The following is a 20,625-nucleotide window of genomic DNA, read 5'->3' on the forward strand; positions in this document are numbered from 1 at the left end:
AGCTAAGATTTAGATATTCCACTGCAGGTTTTCTTTTAAATTTAAAAAATTTTTAATGTTTATTTATTTTTGAAAGAGAGAGAAAAAGAGCAGAGGAAGGGCAGAAAGAGAGGGGGAGAGAGGATCTGAAGTGGGCTCTGTGCTGACAGCAGAGAGCTGGATGTGGGGCTTGAACTTACGAACTGTGAGATCACGACTGGAGCCGAAGTTGGACGCTTAACTGACTGAACCACCCAGGTGGCCCGTTTTTCTGTTTGTTTGTTTGTTTTGTTTTTTAAACCTAAGATTCCCTTCTGTTAAGTCTCAAAATTAATTGTTCTCAAAAAGTATCTAATGTTTATCTCTAAATTTCTAAATCAGAAAAGATCTGTTAAATTTCATAGAAAAAAACAGGCAGATGTTGAAGTTCTCCTTTTTGTTTTAGGATTATCAAATAACCCATGAAATAACAAATTATACATGGTGTTTTGATTGATATACTGTACAATTTACATTGAACTGGGCTACTTCAGTTGATGACCTTGAGGAAATTATGGTCTATGACAAGCAAAGGAAACATGAACAGTAAATGGCTCTGAAGGGCATCTGAAATTACAAATGTTCCAGAGACTTTGTTTAAAAAAAGTAGCAGTTTTCATCCTTGAGGACTCTAATAAGAGCCTCATCATCTGTAAAACTCTGCTCTTTTCAAGCAATGGTTTTCAACTGTGGTGCAATTACGGGGCCAGCTTCTAGGAACACATGCCTAGTCTACATCCCAGATGAATCCTAACGGAAATGGAAATGTCTTTTTTTTTTTTTTTTTTTAAAGTTTATTTGAGAGAGAGAGTGAGCACATAAGCCAGGCAGGATTAGAGAGAAGGAGAGAGACAATCCCTAGCAGTCTCCACGCCATCAGCACACAGCCCAATGAGGGGCTTGAACTTACGAACCATGAGATCATGACCTGAGCTGAGATCAAGAGTCGATGCTTGACTGACTGCGCCACCCAGGCGCCCCCCAAATGGAACTTTTTTTAAAGTACCAAGAGTCCTACACTCTAAAAAAAACAAAAAAAGCTCCTCCGGTGATTCTAATATATAGTTAGTAATCGCTCAGAGCAATAAAAATGTTTCTAATAGATGTAAGTTCTTGCCCGAGACTATAATATAAAATGCAGTAAGATATACCATAAGATGTTTAAATACATACCTGTGCCTGTACATCACCTTTTTCAGCTAGGAACTGATAATACTGAATCAAATCTTCTTCCAGCATTCCACTATTCATTCCTGGATTTTCTACCTCGTCAGGCAGCCGTATTCTCTGTACTACTGAGCCTCCTGTCAGTGAGATGTCACTAGCAACTGAAACAAGGGGACGAAGTAATAACATGGAGGAAGGTCAGAAGCATTGTTCCACAGAAAAAAGTATCATTTCAGCTGCCAAATGTTGACAGACCTTATGCAAACAGTAATCTACAGATTACAAAATAGTAATCTACAGAAGCCCAGTTTTTTCAACAAACTATTTAAGAAGTGGAATCCAAAGCACATGTGCACATACACACACAGGTTCTTAGTCAACTAGGGTAAAGACCATTCCACTTAAGAGAGTCAGTCACGGTTATTTCAAGTAGTACAACAAAAATAGATGTATTTAAAGTTAAATCCATTTTGGTTTTTGTTTCTTTTGATACGGTGAAAGGCAAAAAAAAAAAAAAAATAGATACCATGATTGGCAACAAGACGATAGTGAGTCAGTGCCGATTCACAGCTCTGGAGGACTCCGATGCCGGCCCAGTACCGGTAACCCTGTGAGACAATCTCTGGTGAGAAGCCTGCGGTTTCACTGGAGCTCTCGTTGTAACAAAGAAAGCCACCTGCACTCAGGATGTAATTCTACGGTTCCTTGATCCCAGTACATCACCACCTCATTCATCCTGAGTTTTAAGTTCGGCAACTCCAACAACTAGACTATAGCTAAGCACTAGGAAATAATGAAGTTCCCACAGAAATCAAAACAGATGCCATGAACCTTATGCATGAACTCTGCGTATCTAATGTGTAAAAGAAAATTACTTGGGCTCTTGCTAAGAACACATTCTAATCTTATTTTAGACAGGATTTTAACCAAAACAGGGTTGATTTACTAAACCAGCAAAGAAGCAACAATTAGCAAAACAGGGAAAACAAACGATTACTGGATGCAGGCAAAGACACCAGCAAATAATGATTTCAGAATGAGGGGGAAGATAGTGAATTATAAGGAACATTAGACGCAAAGTAGAGCCTCTTGAGTCGTTTAGCACAGACTCAACTTTACAACTGTCACAATCCTTAGGGCATTATCGTATAATTACGTGTATAATATTTCATGTTTTTATCCTGTAGCCATTATTTAAGAAGATTGGTAAATTAAAAAAAGTTATCTGTAAAAAATATTTAACATACTTTTGCCACACAAAAATAAATGCTTCAAATTTCTGGAAAATTCATCTAAAAGCCACTTTTCAATTACTGTTTGAGGAATAAATGTGACCACAGATGAAAAAACCAATGGGAAAAAAAAGCTGCAGAACTAGTGAGGAATGTTTCAGAAAGCTAGAGCAACATCCTTGTTTTTCAGTGGCTTTAACTACTTCAGCAGTTTGTGTCTGTCACAGACAAGGTCCAAGCTCCTTGGCAGGATGTAGAGTTCACTTACGTGATTCCTGATGCACTTCCTGGCATTCTCCTCTCCAGCCACTAAAAAGCTTGTATTTTCTTGCAAGCACCATGTTTCCTTGTCGCTGTCCCTCTGTACATATTGCTTCTGCTGTCTGGATGCCCTTCCACTTCTATTCACTCACTACTGTTTATCCCTCAAAAGTTACTTTGTTTCTTTCCTCAGAAAGAAACTTTCTTTTAACCTCTTTTTAACCTCTTTCCTTTAACCTCTCCTTCTGACACCAGTGTGAATTAAGTGCCTTTCTAGGTGATTCTTGTACTGTAATGATCTCCTTACTCGTGTGAATATAAATGTAAAACAAATCAATGTTCAATGGAAAATCAACTTAAATGTAAAATCTGTGAAAACTCAACCTAGGAAATGATTCTGACAAACAAGCTTCCAACTTACAGAAAAAAAAAAAGAGCCATTTATCAGATCTCTATTTTAAGGGCAATCAGCCAAACTAATCATTCTAAAGAAAAACTGTGGACTCTACAAATTTTCATCCACATGTAGATTCAAGTGTTATATCTGTTAATAAGAATTTAAAGGACGTTCAACTGAATATTTGATTTGAATGAATATAAGCAGATCTCGTTCATGAAAGCTAGAAAAGTTATGGCTCCTCAAAACCCAAACATTCTGCTACTCAATGTTTCTAAGTCTTCCCCTGAAATCTTACTTACCAAAACCATGTGTGCTATCAGGTTGCCCCCAAGAGCTCCAAAAGTGTAATACACGAGGGCCTGTGAAAGAACAAAAGACACTTAACTGATCATAGGCACACACTGACCCAATTCAAATTGTTGCACATGATAAAGTTTTCATATTATTACCTTTGCCTGACTTGAATTGACACCAAGTCCAGAGGCATAGAGAAAGCCAAGGGCCTGAAATAAAATGATAAAAGTAAGAATTCTTCCCTAGTGGAAGTGTATCCAGCAGAGACATGGTTTTATGAACTACGAAAAGACGCAACAATCTTTAGATGCTGAAAGACTTGAATCCCCAAGTATGTACAACTGTGTACATACTGAGTCATAGAGACTCAGAAATGCATTCAAGGTTTTACACAATGAAATACAACTTTAAACAAATAGTCTACCTTGAAGATTAAAGACAACTTAGTAAAATATTAACTAGAAAAACAAAGCTGAACACAAACGTGGCTTTTACTTTATCTTGATCAATAGCTATTTTGAGAACCAAACAGCCCCTATAATGATATAATGATCAACACATTACCTAGCAAAGGAGAAAACACAATGAAAATGGTAAGACACTACCAAGATAAACTATCCTAGCAATAAAAAGGGGCAGCAAGGGTCAAGTTGAAGGGGTCAACAGAGAAAGGTCACTTTACAATGCTAAAGCACACACACTTTTTCATTAAAAAACAACAACAACAACAACAACAAAAACCCCAAAACAAAAAACCCCAACCAACCAAAACATGCATTGGTAAGGTTCTAATCTTTGCCTTCTGAGGACAATCCTTGATGACACAAAAGTATAAGCTAAAGTTAGAAAGGCAGATATATCACCTGCCAGTGCTCATCAAAATCTATGAGCTCTTTTATATTTCCCAGCCTCCCTTGTACTTGGGTGGGGCCACATGTCTAGGATGCGGCAAAAAGAGATGTGAACCATTTTTAGGTGTGGCCATTAAAAACTTTCCAGAGAATCCTCCAGCCCTCACTTCTCCTTTCATGATGGCTCAAAGCCCTACGTTTCAGATGGTTGCAGCTATGTGGCAGAAGCAGCCCTTGACTGAGTCACCATCTGGAAGACAGGACGCAGGCAGGGGAACTGCACCGACCCTGGCATGCACCAGGAATAACTCTCTGTAGTGCTGAGCCACTGTGATTTGGGGGCTGTGTCTGTTAAATCAGCTAGAATTAATTACCACAGAGAGAGTGTTTTGCAATGTACAACATAAAGCACCGTGGCACGGTAAGGTGCTATTATTAGAGGGAAAAGATGCCTTAGAAGAAAAACCATACTTCAGAGCCAAATGTGTCTGCAGATAAAGAATGTATGTGTGAATTTTATATAAAATGACTTACACAAAGAAGGGAAAAAAAGCTTTGAAAACAAAGGAGGAACAGTTAACATATAACCTGTTTATAAATTAAACCACAACCATGTTAGAGCTGCAGACTGGTTAGGTATTCGGTCCTACAGAAGACTATGGTCACAATTCCTGTTATTGTTTACACAGTCTGAAAACAGATCTCCTCTGTGACTAGAAATTTTATATTTAAGCACATCCCATACCTTCAATAAACCTGAATTATTGAGAGCATTTAAAAGAAATGGGGTGGCCCCCTAAATCCAGCTGTCAATCTTACTATTACCAAGGGGAATTAAGCAGGTATCATGTACCAACTGGTGTGATGCAGTCTGGGATACAGAGCACCCCTCATAAGGCAGTCTGGGCCAAAAGTATTTTCCTAGTGTTCATCAGCCTTTAGCTGTGACATTCTCTGTAGGAAACAAAGATGAAAAATGGGTCCTGTTTCTAACACAGATAAGAAAGAAAAGTGGGAACTGTGCTAGCAATAAAGACCAAATATAAAGTGTAGTCCTAGGCTGGATGCTGCTTTGGACAAAACAAGTATAAAGAAAATGTTTTGGTTCAACACCCTATGAATACTGTGTGGGTATTACATTTACCAGAGTGAACCAGTGAGGGCTATTCACTGGATGAGGAAGTAATGGAACAGAAGACTGTGCATCTCATTTTAATAAAAAATTCACAGTAAAAATACACAAAGAGAAAGGTCAAGAAGGGTGTGCATACAGTAACATGTTACCAATGTTCAGATCTGGGTGGTACAGATAGGATGCTTACTTTCTTAGTATTTTTTAATTTGTATTTCTAGTTTCCTATAATGGACATGTACTATAATGAACATTTAAAAAACCACCAAGATTACCAAAAGCTGCAGCATCTGAAGTTTAGAAAAAGGGCAGTGGGGAGTGACTTCAGATAAAAAAAAATAATCACCTTCATGTTTCACTCTTTACAGATTGAATTTGGAAAACTACAAATATAATTGTGGTAAGATGCAATCTCAAGAACGCTGTAGGTGACCACAAGTGTTCTCAGATTAAGGAGAAGATTGGTAAAATGATCTGCTGCAAAATTAGTATTTAAAGATATTCTACCTCGCAGCCATCCTTACTAAAGGAAGGCAGACCATCGAGAGTAAACTGCTGTGAAAATAAACAAGTGCTGTGTGCCAAGAGATTCTGCCGTGGAAGTGCACTTACAGTTTGTCCCTTAGGAGAGCCTTCCTCAGTCAGTTTCTCAAACATCTCTTTAGCTGCCTGGATATTCTGTGTCAGGTAATCACCAAACAAAAGAGCATATGACACTCTCTCCAGGGCCTTGGTATGGTTCATGCCTGCTGCCTTTTGAAGATACCGATAGGCTCTTTAAACATAAGCAATTAAAAAACAAAACAAAACAAATTAGCAATATTTTGGAACTACTATTAAAAAAAAAAATATATATATATATTTTTTTTTTTTGACAAAATCTGGGGCGACTGGCTAGCTCAGTCAGAAAAGCATGTAACTCTTGATCTTGGGGTTCTGAGTTCGAGCTCCACATTGGCTGTAGAGATTACTGAAATAAAAAAACTTGAAAAAGTTTTTTTTTTTTTTTTTTTTTACAAAAGCTAAAATGCAGAAAAATTAATTTCCCTGTTCTATAGAATCCTTCTGATATTTGATTTCTACTAAATTGTGTTACTTATATATGTAGAAAGCATTCTGGCTACTTTTGTTTTTATATAAAGTACCAGTTCTGTTATTCCAATATTTTAGAACAGTCTAATTTTAAAAATTTCTATTAAGAAAGTTATCTAGATTTGCAATGACAAATTATAATAATGTGGTATCCAGTAAATAATCCAATGATAACCATGGCAATTTTCTTTTAAAATCTTTGCACAGACTATAACAAAAGTCAGCTAAAACTAAAAGTAAGGCACATAAAATGTTGGAAGACAGTCAACTCATTTCATATTCTTTCCAAATTCCTAAATTCTAGTCTTTGTCTGCAAGACAATTACAAAGCAAAAACAAAAAAACAAAACACCTGACAACAATTCGTTTTACGTCATTTTGAAATCTGAACAGTGTAGGTATTCTTGGCTCTCAGAAACTATTACAGCTTTAATCAGTTCCCTTTTGCTTATTGTTCATTCTTGTGACGAGTGTTTATAACGTTTTAATCCCAACAAGCTGAAATCTGATAAAAGTAATGGCCCTAATATCCATATTTCATAGTAGGTTTTCTTATAGTACAACTTAAGAAATCCTGTCTTTGGGAGTAGACTTCAAAAAGAAAAAAAAAATACCACACTTTAGCTTTTTATCTCAGTAATGGCCTGTGTTAGGGGAGGAATGGACTTGGTAGTGCTACCTACTCTCGTTTTTGGCTTTTCTTATTGCTTCCATTGAGGATTTTCATCCCAGTCTGGTACATCACTTCTGCTTCCTGCATTTGCCGTCTTTTAGCAGCCTCTTCTTCAGCTAAAAACAAAATGTCAGATGCTTTTAAATATATTTTAATTTTATACCAGTTATGTATCAAACATCGGTATATATTTTCTGTTGGGTAGTCATACAAACACAATATTTCACTATTTCCATATCTGACTTTAAAGACACATGGTTTTTGTGTGTAGCCTTTATCTGATAAAAGAGGACTTAAAAAAAAAAACTCATTGAAATCACTTTCTTGTAAAGAAAGCAATTATCAACCTGTTTTTGGAAGGTGCTTTCCTGCCAGTAATTATAAAACTTTTTATATAATTCAAACTAAAATTCCAGGAGGGCCTTATGATTATATACCAAGGTGAGCTAAAACCAGGACAGAAGAAGAGTAAAAAACAATAGTCAGAAAAATACTGTTGTAGTCAAAGTACTCTTTAGCCTTACCTGAAAGGTTGCATCCTTACAAGGAGAAGATATCTGACTAATTACATAACAAAAAATAAAAAGGATTTTTATTAAACAGAGATCTTGATTTAATATTCAAGTTCTCTGTACTTCCCAGTGTAGTGATATAACACTGGAAATCATAGCATTGGTATAGATGTCCCCCAAATTATTTTGCTACTATACTGGAGCATTTTAGCAGAAATCTAGAACTCATCAAGAGACATTTGAATATTTTGTTAGGAATATTTATAGAAATAGAAGAGACTACTTCTTGTAATATAACAACAAAATTTGATGTATTAAACAGGAATACCTAAATCATACTGGCCCACATCTGAAGGTAGACTATATGTGGTGATATCTCTAAGGAATGCCTAAATATTCTATCAGAACCAGTACTTTGAAAATGTTACCTGGTAACAAAGGAGGTATGTTCAAGGTTTTCTGTTGTTCTTTGACAGAAAGTTTTACCTGAAAACACGGCTTGCCTTTAGAGGCAATACTGACATTAACTGTTTCAGGCAGTTAAATATACTGTATCTACCAAATATTCCCTTAGCACAGCACATTCCACTCAAAGTTATTTTAAAAAGGTATTATTTTTCTTCTAAGCGCTATTAATTAACCTTCAACATAATGTTCTGTTTCCGTCATTGCCAAAAAATGTTTTACATTAATTAATTTAGCAGCCTGCCCGAGGGTTTACAGGACAACCTGTGCACACCAACGGAAAATCACCTCTAAATAAAACACAAGTGGGATACACCGCCCAAGTGACAGCCTGGAAGTAAGTACACCGCAAGCTTCCTACTCATAAGTTTAGTCTTTAGGACCATAACTATATCATCAGCACTGACCACTTCTGATCAAGGTGGGAAAAGAATGGCTAGAAAAAAGCCTTAAAAATGTTATGCAAGACCTAGAGCAATGTGGACACGCCTCCTACTGAACAATACTTACTTTCACAAAAGCCCCACTTTTCATCTGCCTTGTAGTCATAGGTTGTAGCACACCATAATCTGCCATCTTCCCTCCCATCTGATGTACATTCATCGTATTCCTTATCCAGGAACAGGAAAGGGAAGTGGCAGGGCTCCCCATGTGCTGTGCCTTCGATGGCGGTCAAAGCTGAAAAGATAAGAAAGAACTCTAAACATGAAGAGCACCTCTGGTATTCATGGATTTAATACTGTGCATTCTAATGATTAGAATCTGAAGACAAAAATACATGATTTAAAATAAATGGGGAACATGAAAGGGTCAGCATCAATTTTCTGTAGGGACGATTTAAGGGTGGGTCAACTTAGTGGACATGGCTGATTGACTACCCAGCTCTGTATCTAGCTTAGAATCTCTGAAGGTCTTGAGAGATGATAACCTTGGAATGTTAAGAGTCTACTGCAAAACTCCCAGCTAACTAGTGAGCAAAAAACAAGGCAAATGCAACCGAATTAATTCCACTGTTCAGCACAACTCTTTTTTCTATCTGAATGTTGTAATTAAATTTCTTTAGTAGTATAAAGTTATACAGGTAAAGTTAATCACTCATGTACACCTCTGTGATCCGACAGCATTTTATCAGAGTACTTATCATATGTGCTGAGGTTCTTTCTTTCCATATTCTAGCTTCCATTAGACCCCGAGCTTGTTAAAAGTAAAGACCATATCTCTAATTTGTTCTTAAGCTCTGAGTATCTTCTCGGTGCTGGAAATTATGCCAGGTGCTGGAAACGAGGTGGAGCAGAGGCCTCTGCTATACACAACTTACCACCTAGCAAGGAAGAGAGACATTAAACAAAAGTATGATCTATGTTATGAAAAGGAAAGCCTCCCCTGTCAGGAACTGAGGTTTATACTGAACTTCATGGATATGTAGGAGACGAGGGTGGATGAACTGCTTCAGGGTGGGGTGGGAAAAGTATTATAGACAGAGAGATCCTTGTGCACTGAGAATCAAACGAAAGACAGCATGGTACAGTAGAAAAATTACAACAAGTTCAGTATGTCAGAACATGCAGTGTGAGTGCCAAGGTGGATGAGAGAAGAGGTTAAAAGCTAAAGTGGCCTGAAGAAGCCAGAGTAGGAAGGCCCTGACAAATCTAATTAAGGAGCCTGGACTTTATCCTGAGAACAATGGAAATTCACTTAAGAGTTTTAAACAGGAGTGATATGCTCATATTTGCATTTTTATTAAGAGAGTGGAAAATAGAATAGAGAGAAACAAGGCTGGATGCAAGGTGACCAGTTTAAAGGTTGTGACAGTAGTCTAATTGAGTGGTAATAGTAGCCTGAAGAGGACAATGGAATGAAAGAAGTGGATGTACTCAAGTGATCCAAGGAAGTAGAAACAGTATCACTTACTGACTAGGTAGATGAGAGGGGAGAGGAGTCATGGAACACTCCTAGGTATTAGGCTTCAGGAAGTGAGGAGATGGCTGTCTTCACTAAGAGAACACTAAAGGAGGAGGTTATTGGGTAGGGATGAAACGGATCAGGGGCAAGTTAAGTTTTGATCCTGCTACATTCAAAGTGACTACAAAAAAACAAAAACAAGATGTCTTAAGACAACTGGAGGAAGTTCTCCAGTTCCCAGATATACTGGAGGCCAAGAGTATGCATAAGAATGCCAAATGAGAAGTACAGGAGAAGACCAGCGGGCCAGGGTTGAGCCTAGAAGCATACATGGTTAAGTGTGAGTACATGTCAACTTCCACTGGTTGATTTTACATGGAGAATTTAATTAGGCAGCAGAGCTTAGTGATTAAGAGTAGAGATTCTGGAGTTAGAATGCCTGATTCAAATTCTACTGCTTATTAGCCGTGCACTTTGAGCAAATTATTTAATTTCTTCATTTATCTGTAAAATTATTTGCAGATAACTGCCTTATCTACAAATAGAAATAATAGTCCTTGCTGCATAGAGTTATTCACAAAGATGAACTGAAATAATACATGTAAAGGACCCACCATGGTGCCTGCCACTTAAGGTAATAAGCATTCAAGAGATGGAAACTGCTATTATTACAGGCACACCTGCTCTGAAAGGCTAGAAATGTGCTCTCCTTCTTTCCAGGGCAAAGAAGAGTACATATGAAGATACTAATTTGAAAACTATTTTCAGTGAGTTATAAACGGCAAAATAAGGGGTGCCTGGGTGGCTCAGTGGGTTGAGCATCTGACTTCGGCTCAGGTCATGATCTCACGGTCTGTGAATTTGAGCCCCGTGTCGGGCTCTGTGCTGACAGCTCAGAGCCTGGAGCCTGCTTCTGATTCTGTGTCTCCCTCTCTCTCTGCCCCTCCCCTGATCATGCTATGTCTCTGTCTCAAAAATAAAAACATTAAAAAAATTCAAAATAAATTTCAAATGGTTTACCAGCAGGTAAATGCCATTCACTATCCTGGTAATTACTACCAGGGACAAATACTTTGACCTGTCCATGTTTATAACAAATGATCTTTAGTACAGCATATAAGCTGTGCTAAAGTGTCCTTTAGTAACAGCCCTATAGGGGTAACTTTAACTACAGAGTTTGAAAAAGGCACTCCTATGCACTGCTACTAGATTCAAATTTGCTTGAGAAAAATAGTATCTGTAAAACAGTAGTTTGTAAACTTGAATTTCAAATTAAATAATGTAATAGGTTAAAAGAATACTTAATTTTTGCTATGATAATAGAAATAAAAAAATAGCTTGTCCTAAGAATTCTAATTTGTCAAAGCTTTCTAAGGGGTGCAAATATATGAAAGAATTCTCTTTCATGTGATGAAACTATACGCCAGCAAAGAAACTGGAAAGAACCCAAAGGTTTTTGGCAGCAAAGGGTTTTAACCCAAGGCTGATTCAGCACTAACTTAAGTAGAAAGAAACCCCAGGGTGCATGTACTTCACCAATTTAGTTAAAGTGAATCTCGGTCTAAATAATGTGTTTATTAGTAAGTAACTAGAAAGAAAATTTGTATCTCTCAGCTACATTCTCTAAGCCAAATCACAACAGGGAATTGCTACTACCTTTTAAACTGGTTGTAAAGTCTTCTAAAAGTTCCTGACCGGGACTTGCTAGTTCTAAGTCAATTATCTCAAGTAGATATTCTTACAATAGCATTATTATTCAGTTAATTTTCTTTCCATGAAGATATTCTGCAAGAGTTTCAAAGCTATCATTTAAAAAACTGCCACAAAAACAGTACCAGCTTTAAAAACAATGGTAATCACTGCTCTGGTGCAATGAAGCAGACTGATTATGCAATTTAAGTTAATGATACCAGTAGTCAAACCTGACAAAATGAAAGGGGGAAAATGTGTCCTTAAGTCAATTCTGCACCTTCCTGTGAAAAATCACATTTTTAGAGGATTCATATTTTGACTCTACAATGATGACACAGTACCACTATCTAAACCCTGACAGTAAGATTTTTATGATTTATGTTATATGAAAACTTACGATAATTAACAGACTGCTTTATATTTATACTAGTAAGGATTTGCTCTTGCAAAGTCAGTAAAAATCATTCAAGATAGCTAGAAAAAGTTAAAAAAAAAAAGACAATCTAAAACAACCACCCCAAGCCTGAAATCATTCAGCACTGGCCACAGTCTGGGTATATGGGAACCTTCATACTGCTGGCAGGAGTATAAATTAGTACAAGCTTTTCACGAGGCACCTTTATAAATACCTATTAGCATTTAAATGGTCCATACCTTTGGATCCCATTTTTCCACTTCTAGGATGTTTACTTGTAAAAATGCTCCCAAGAAGGATGCAAAGAGATATGTGTAAGAGAGTGTTTGTATATAAAGATATAAAACCAACAAGAACTCAAAGGTCTATCAATAGGAGATTGGTTAAATCAGCGACAGTGTGGCCATTACACGAAAACCTGGGCAGCAATACAGATGGAAGGTCACTGGGAAGGAGTGTAGATGGAGCAGAAGATCAAAGTCTGGGTGTCAGGGCAATCTTGTATTTGAAGGTCAGGCAGATTCCAGGGAACCAGCAGCTAAGTGAAGAAACTATCTTCAGAGTATGGAAAAATATGTGAGGGGTCAGTAAAATGAGGACCAAGAACTGACCAAGTATCCAGCAATGAGAATGTGACTAGAGCACAGTGGATTGACAGACAGTTCTTGAGGGGATTAGAGCATCCCTGGAGTCAGATGAGAGAATGGGAAGAGAGGAAGTGAATAAAGACAACTCTTCCAAAGAACAATGTTAGAAAGGGGAGTAGGGAAGGAGGGAGGTTGCTAGAAGGGGTTTTGGTTTTTAAAATATAAGCATGTCTGAATGCTGATGGAAAGAACCCAAGAGAGAGGGAGCAATGGAAGTTCGGCTAGAATGATGCTATATGAACTGAATTAAATGTCCTGGGAATAGCAACACCCAATAGCTTTCCCTCATTTCTAATGGTAAAATCAAAATGAAACCCAAAAAAATCAACTTCTTGATCCATAAAGATAAAAGCAAAGGATTTAGTTTTGCAAATTTCTCATCTTAGCAGCTTTTACACTGCCAGTAAAGACTGATACTGTATCTGTAAGTTTAGATAAGTGCTCTATTAATAAGAAAACTACTTAATCATGCTGCTTGTTTGAAGCTATCTTGCACTTCCAAGCATACAACAGTAAGTAGAATTTTAGTCAAATATATTTGTAGTAGAAAATAGTTGAAATGCAATCACTTAATCTTAAAAAGCTATCAACCATATAGTGTTGAACCATATAGTGTTCATCAATTTTAGTAAACACCAAGATAAAAACTCAACCTAACCAACAAACTGAGGGTTGATGGGGCGTGGGAGGGAGGGGAGGGTGGGTGATGGGTATTGAGGAGGGCACCTTTTGGGATGAGCACTGGGTGTTGTATGGAAACCAATTTGACAATAAATCTCATATTAAAAAAAAAAAAAAAAACCTCAACCAACCAACCAACCAACCAACCATCATCAAAAATCCCCAAATTACTAAAATCAAACCCAACTACAGATGATTCAAAGTAAACCCTACTTGAGATAGAGCAAATGGTATAGGCCAAAGAAAGAGGTATTTACTGTGGAAATATGGTACAACAATCTCTTAGGGCAATTCCCAATGTTGTATAATTTATTATAGAGATTGTTTTCACCCAGTGCTGAGAATTCTAACTACAGCTGAGAAATGACATGTTAATGAAGAAAGGGAGGGAGGAAGGAAGGAAAGAGAAGCAGACTATGCAGGAAGGCCTTGCTTTAAGGATTAAAACAATTTTCAGAACAAGAATGAAAAGTAGTAATATGGAAAATGAAAAAACATTAAGATAAGAATTCACAAGAGAACGAATTTTAAAGGAGAAAGACAAACAAGCACTGGCCCATGTGCCCAGAAGAAAGTGACAGGCTTCATGACATTTAAGTGACAGGCACAATCAGAAACCATACAGAGTGAAACTTGCTCAGGAGAAGCAATTTAAGAGTGAGCTATTTAAGAGTGAGCTTCTCTGAATAATGGCTTTAAAGACAGTTCTTAGAGTTTGAACAGCACCTGGTGGAATGCTTTTCCACAACGATGGTCTCCTAAAGGAGTTTTCTTGCGCAACTAATTTCTTGCACACCCCAACAAAACAAAATAAAACAATGAAATCTTTTCATTAAAGTCACAACCTGCTGTAGGGAATGACCTATGTTTCCTAAGCCATCTATCTTCTGTTACGTCTGATCACTAAATTAAGGTTTTATTCCCAGCCACCCCCATGTGAGTGACAATGAGGTAGAAATGCCATCCTATTACTCAACCAACTTGCTTATTTCAAAGCCCAACTTAAGCATGATTTATCAAGTTTAAACTCAGTTCCTTCTGTGCCATTTGAAATAAAGCAAGATGCTCAACATTTGGCTTAATTTTTTCTTTTTTAAGACTATCCGGGTAACGTGTTTATTGTTGCAGAGACAATCATAGCGATAGGAAAGAATACAAAATTAAAGAAAAATCACAGTCATCTTTAGCTACCACTGCAAATTCCCTTTTTTCTCCCCAGGTAAACAAACCACTGTTACTAGAAAAGTAGTTCACTTTTCTCTTTCACTTGCAAATATATAGAGGATAAAAAGTCTTTTCTTTTACAAAAGGGACCTGTGATGGTTAACTGTGTCAATTCACTGGGCCACAGTGCCCAGATATTTGGTCAAAAATTATTCTGGATGTTTCTATGAAGGTGTTTGTGGAGAGTAACATTTAAATCAGTGGACTCTGAGTAAAAAAGATTACCCTCCATAAGTGGGTGGGTCTCATTCAATTAGTTGAAGGCCTAACAGAATACTGACCTCCCTTGAGCAAGCAAGAGGGAATTCTGCCAGCAGGCAGCCTTTGGTTCCATTTCTCTGGAGAACCCTGATCAATACAAGGATCATATTAAGTGAATTATTTGCAATGTGGCATTTTCACTTTACACTACTATTCTTGCAGGTGGCAGACTGCGGATTGGCTCACTCTTAACCCTTTCCTCACCTTCTGTAGAGCTAGGGACGGTCAAATGATTGTCTTGGTAGTTTTACTAGTGACTTCTAAGGGAGGTTCCTGCCCTTCTGATGCAGGTACCACTTCTTCCTGAGGACCAAGGAAGGTACAGCCTTCTGTAGCCTCCTGAGGTACAGCCACCATCAGTTGTGATCACATGGAACCAACATGAAGATGAAGCTAATTTACTAAGGAGATTGAATAGGAGAGTATCTGGAGTCCTCAATGGCATGAGCCCTGAACAGCCTATGGAACCAAAAAACCCTCTGCTTTTGCCACTTTTTAACAGATTTTGTCATTTGCAATAAAAATGTTTTTTTTTTTTTAATTTTTTTTTTCCAACGTTTATTTATTTTTGGGACAGAGAGAGACAGAGCATGAACGGGGGAGGGGCAGAGAGAGAGGGAGACACAGAATCGGAAACAGGCTCCAGGCTCTGAGCCATCAGCCCAGAGCCTAACGCGGGGCTTGAACTCACGGACCGCGAGATCGTGACCTGGCTGAAGTCGGACGCTCAACCGACTGCGCCACCCAGGCGCCCCCAAAAATGTTCTTTTTAAAAACTGCAAATATTCTATAATAGGAAACACCACAATGTAATCACTTTCCCTTCTTGATGGCCATTTATTTATTTGTTTGCAAAAAACATTTACTGGGATAATGTGCAAAAAACAGTCACCACAGGGATGGCTGTTTTCCTCTGAAAGGTGGACCCCTGGCTAGAATCAGGGAACTTACATTTTGGGAGGGTTCCCACTACCCTAACTGATAAAAGTGACTCACTGGGCCTAAACTGTACAATGTGGTTTATGGTCAACATCTGTTTTCCTTCTGGGAACCTACAATTTTGGTACAGGCTAGGCTGACAGTGATTACATGACTAGTCTGCATTAAAAATTCCAAGCACTGGGTCTCTAACCACCTTCCCTGGAAGGTAATATTTCACCTGTGTTGCCACACATGCTCAGGGAATTAAGTACATTCTCTAAGGAGTCCCCTGGAAGACTGCTGGAAACTTGCACCTTGTTTCATTTGGGTTTCATCTCATGCTGATTTTGGTTTGTATCCCTTCTGCTATAATCACCCAAAGCAGTGAGTACAACTACTTGCTGAGTCCTCCCAGCAAATCATGGAACCCGGGGAAGTCTTGGAGACCCCAAGTCAGCTGGCATCAGAAGTAGGATTCGCTATGATGACCCCGACCCACTGAAATACGGTGAAAGCACTGTTTGGGAAAGGAAGGACGGCGGACAGGCTGTGATGAGTATTTGGTGGCCAGGTGGCTACAGGGTCATCCGTGGGGTGCAGCAGCTGAGCTGCTCTCTGTTATGAGACATAAACGTTACCTGTGGAATCTGAAAATGATAGATCCAACTCCAGGGGAGTGAGCTCACTGCTTCTGGCCACAGTAGCTAAAGTGATGCCTTTGGGTTTTACGCTCTCCTCCAGATAGCAGAAAGGGCTCCCAAATTCCCAAAGGTGAACGGGCCAAAAATGTTAAAAGTTTACAGTGCTCTCTCCTCCAGGTGGGGTGGAGGAGCAGGATGGGGGGGAGGGTGGGGGGCAAGAGGGAATAAAACCAGGTCCTAGGGCCGGAGCAAAACTTCAGAGAAACCAGAAAGAAAAGGGAGGGAGGGAGCGCCCAAGCAGTTTTTTTTTTTTTGTTTTTTTGTTTTTTTGTTTTTTTTCAGTCTAGCTGCTACTGCAGTAGCCTCCCCTACTCCCCTTCCTCCCCTGCGTTCCAGCCTCCAGCCGGGATCCTCCCTGGCAGCTGTGATGTTGACACGTAAATGCCGAATTTATTTCTTGGCAGTTCAAGTAAATTTGCAACAAGGTAAAAAAAAGAAAAGGAATTTCTTTGGTAGCTTTGTATTTCATGGCTATCACAGCTGGATGCATGATATAAATTGACATATAATGTTTAATACTTATAATTCCATACATGCCTGAGGAATCATCTTCATCAGGAGAAGCTGCAAAAAAGAAATGTGTTAGTGGGACACAACTTCCTTGCTTTTTGCCACCAGTGGGCGGGTTGGAATTTAAACTCCTTTGAGTATTGGAAACGGAACAAGTCTCTGTAATTGCTGGGTTTTGCTATGGAAGATTTGGATGTTTGCTTAGTGAAGCCCCTATAAACAGGGAGACAGTAAGAAAGAGGTGATCTACAGATACACACTTTTAAAGTTCTAAAGAACAGGTTTTAGCTGGCTATTGAGGGCTTGTGAAAGCAGAGGTCAGACCTTAGAGCCTGAAATGCGTGCCTGTGGGGATGGGGGTGGGGGAGAGAGGGGAGAGGGAGAGAGAGAAAGGGAGGGAACTCAAAGGGTGACAACACAAAAGGTGTAGCAAAGTCACTTTGCATGTCACTTAGAATTTCTGGCCCTGCAGCATCTTGCCTTTGCTGCTGAAAAAAAAAAAGCCTTTGGCTTTTAAAAAATCCTGAATTCACAGATCCTAGTTGCCTGGACTTGATTCTAAGCTCAAACCTGATGCTATCTGGGACAGGCTTTCAGCTCCAGTGTGAGCTGGACTGAACTGAAAACAGGAATAGGCTCAATAAACAGCTCGGATTCTGTGACTTCTGTACCTTAGGCCACCTTTCTGTGGGTCCCCACATTGTGAGGAAATCGTGAATGCTTGGGTCACATACAAATGCTCACAGGAAAGGAACTATTCTTCGATGGGACTACCTGAAATCAAGCTGCTGACTGGCTGCATATTTAACTTGTGACTATTGCCCCAAGCTGTAATTTGTGAGAGGGTACATCACAGGAACTATGACCCTCTATTCACTCCTTACAGGTTGAGTGGACTCTGGGCATGTCTTAATTGTGTAAGGCTCTCCTGATAAGCTGCCATCTCCAACAAGGACTGATTACGTGACCACTTCCCTCACCTCTCCTGTGCACACACCTTAGTGCAATCTGATTATTCACTGCAGCTGTCCTCAGAGAAGGGTTGATCTTTATTAGGCTGCTTATTGGTTATGTGATCAAGGCAAAAGGGGTGGGAAATTATGTAAACCTCTAAAACTTTTGAAAATTATGAAATTTTTTGAAAATTCAAGATTTTGTCCTGACCGATTTTTGAACATGGTGGTTTTCTGGCTCAGCTCTATAAAAATGCTCTTCTGAGAAGATGTTCTGCCCCTCTTACACAGAACCCCTCCAAGTGAAAGGTATGGATGAGACTAGGGGATGACTAAGAAAATACAAAATTATGATTGCTGAATGGAAACACTGATTTTGTAACAACCAAGGAAAATCAACTGAAACTCCTGCACTTGGAAGAGGCATGAGTGAGGGGAGAAGGCATGATGATGTTTGTTTTTTGAAACTATTCCTGGAAGCTTCTTCCCCCTCCTTGCACCATTCCAAGCTGTTTAGAGTGCTTTGCATTCAGAGTGCTGAGCCTGTGCTCCTATCTGACAGGGTTGACCATGAGGTAGCAGGAGGCGGCCGGGCCCTTGCACCTGCCATGCAGAAAACTTCCAGCTGTTGTCCCCACTCATGAGGTGGATGCACTGGTCTCATGGACAACAACACTGTTTGGAGCTGACTGGTAGTCCCTCTGAAACTAAAGACTGAGCTAAATGACTTGGACTGGAAACCCCAGGACAAGATGCCCATGGTAGGAGGCCACATCATAGTGCCTAACATATGCCCTGCTTGGGGTGCCCCAATGATGGTAAACTCTTTGTTTGCAGGGTTACTACACGTGCCCTCTGGGACTGTATTTCTGTATGTGCACCCTGACTCTCATGACACTGCCTCAGCTTCAACTTACTGGCCAGTTGTGCTGGGCCTGAACTGATGCTTAAGGGCAGGTAAAAAGGGTTAATACAGATATTTAAGGGGGAAGCCACCTGGCTAAGGCAGGCCTTTATGATTAATGGGATTTGTTGACTGGCTGAGTCCAGGACCCATGAAGGGCATAATTGAAACCAATACTGCAGACTGTTCTCACTCTGTTGTCTGGGTCTCACTGAGAGTAACTTTGCTGTAAAGCCAAGACAGCTAATGACCAAGGGGGTAGACTATGCAGAGAAGAGTTCACATAGCAGGTTTTAACTTCTGTCCTTGAAAAGACCTGCTTATAAGGTTAGCCCTTGGCTGGTGTCTGGGAACTTAAGATTTTGGAAGGGTTCCCGATACCCTGTTAGGAGTGACTCATCCCAACTGTACAAACAATATGGTTTATGGTGAACACCTGCTTTCCTTCCACGAGTCTGCAGTTTTGGTATATGCTAGGTACAGAGTGCCCACATGACCACCCTCCTAAAACAACTCTAGGTATAGGTCTCTAATGAGTGTCCCTGGTAGACAGCATGTCACCCATATTGTCACAACTTCTTGCTGGAGAAATTAAACACATTTTGTGTGACTCCCCAGGGAGAGGACCATAGAAAGCTTGCATCCAGTTTTACCCCAGGCTTCACCTATGTATATTTCTCTTTATTATGTTCTGTGTTCTTTTGCTGTGATAAACCATAGCTATAAATATGACGACATGCTCAGTCCTATGAGTCTCATGGAAGATCATTGAGCCTGGAGGTGTGGTCCTGGGGATCCCAGAGACAGTTGGAACTAAGTGTAAAATATTCAACAAGAAGGCAAGTGTGGCTGGAATCATGTGAGTGAAGGGAAGTGGCAGAAGATAAAGTCAGAGAGATAGTAGGGGCTTGATCGTGGAAGGCCTTATTTGGACTTTATTCTGAATGTGATAGGAAGCCACTGGAGGCTCTGAACAGGAAGGAAAACTGGTCTGGTTGCTGTTAGAGAACTGACATAAGGGGGAAAGCAGGGACACGAGGCAGGAAGTTCTTACAGACATGAGACTCTTCAACTATCCTTGGGTGGTTCAGATCCACTTCAGAAAGGAGAAACTTAAGTTCTTCTTTAAGGATGAGTAGAAATAGGATAAATTTGGGCAAGGGGGTGAGGAAGGTAGTCCAAGCAGCAGGAAGAACTTGTACAAAGACCTAGAGGCATAAACTGCACGTTGTATCTGAAGAATGGTAATGGGTTTGATATCACTGAAAGAGGGTCTGGGGCAGAGCCACAGAGATGAAGTCACAGAAGCCAGCAGGCATGCTGCATGTGGAAGATTTTGGGAATCATGCCCAGGGGCTTATGTGTCATCTCACCGGCAAACGGGGAGATACTGCACGGTTGTAAACAGGGGAGTTATGGATCAAATTTGGGTTTTAGGAAGATCAATATGGCAGAGATGTGGATGAGAGAACAACAAAGGAAGCAAATTTAAAAGTAAATATCATATGGGGCGCCTGGGTGGCGCAGTCGGTTAAGCGTCCGACTTCAGCCAAGTTACGATCTCGCGGTCCGTGAGTTCAAGCCCCGCGTCGGGCTCTGGGCTGATGGCTCAGAGCCTGGAGCCTGTTTCCGATTCTGTGTCTCCCTCTCTCTCTGCCCCTCCCCTGTTCATGCTCTGTCTCTCTCTGTCCCAAAAATAAATAAACATTGAAAAAAA

The 20,625-nt window shown here is 39.6% G+C and overlaps 1 protein-coding gene across 1 annotated transcript in view; it reads right to left on the bottom strand.

Moving 5' to 3' along the window:
- SEL1L (SEL1L adaptor subunit of ERAD E3 ubiquitin ligase) overlaps positions 1-20,625 on the bottom strand; it is a 54,103-nt gene that overhangs the window by 22,506 nt on the left and 10,972 nt on the right. The window contains exons 4-10 of the mRNA XM_043556781.1: positions 8,608-8,775; positions 7,131-7,236; positions 5,968-6,130; positions 3,528-3,581; positions 3,378-3,437; positions 1,712-1,793; positions 1,192-1,346 (exon numbers count right to left, since the gene is read on the bottom strand). Of these exons, the coding sequence (XP_043412716.1) occupies positions 1,192-1,346; positions 1,712-1,793; positions 3,378-3,437; positions 3,528-3,581; positions 5,968-6,130; positions 7,131-7,236; positions 8,608-8,775 (788 nt within the window). The remainder of the gene's footprint in view (positions 1-1,191; positions 1,347-1,711; positions 1,794-3,377; positions 3,438-3,527; positions 3,582-5,967; positions 6,131-7,130; positions 7,237-8,607; positions 8,776-20,625) is intronic.

The sequence above is a fragment of the Prionailurus bengalensis genome, chromosome B3 (assembly GCF_016509475.1).
Source record: "Prionailurus bengalensis isolate Pbe53 chromosome B3, Fcat_Pben_1.1_paternal_pri, whole genome shotgun sequence".
Classification (NCBI taxonomy): Eukaryota; Metazoa; Chordata; class Mammalia; order Carnivora; family Felidae; genus Prionailurus; species Prionailurus bengalensis.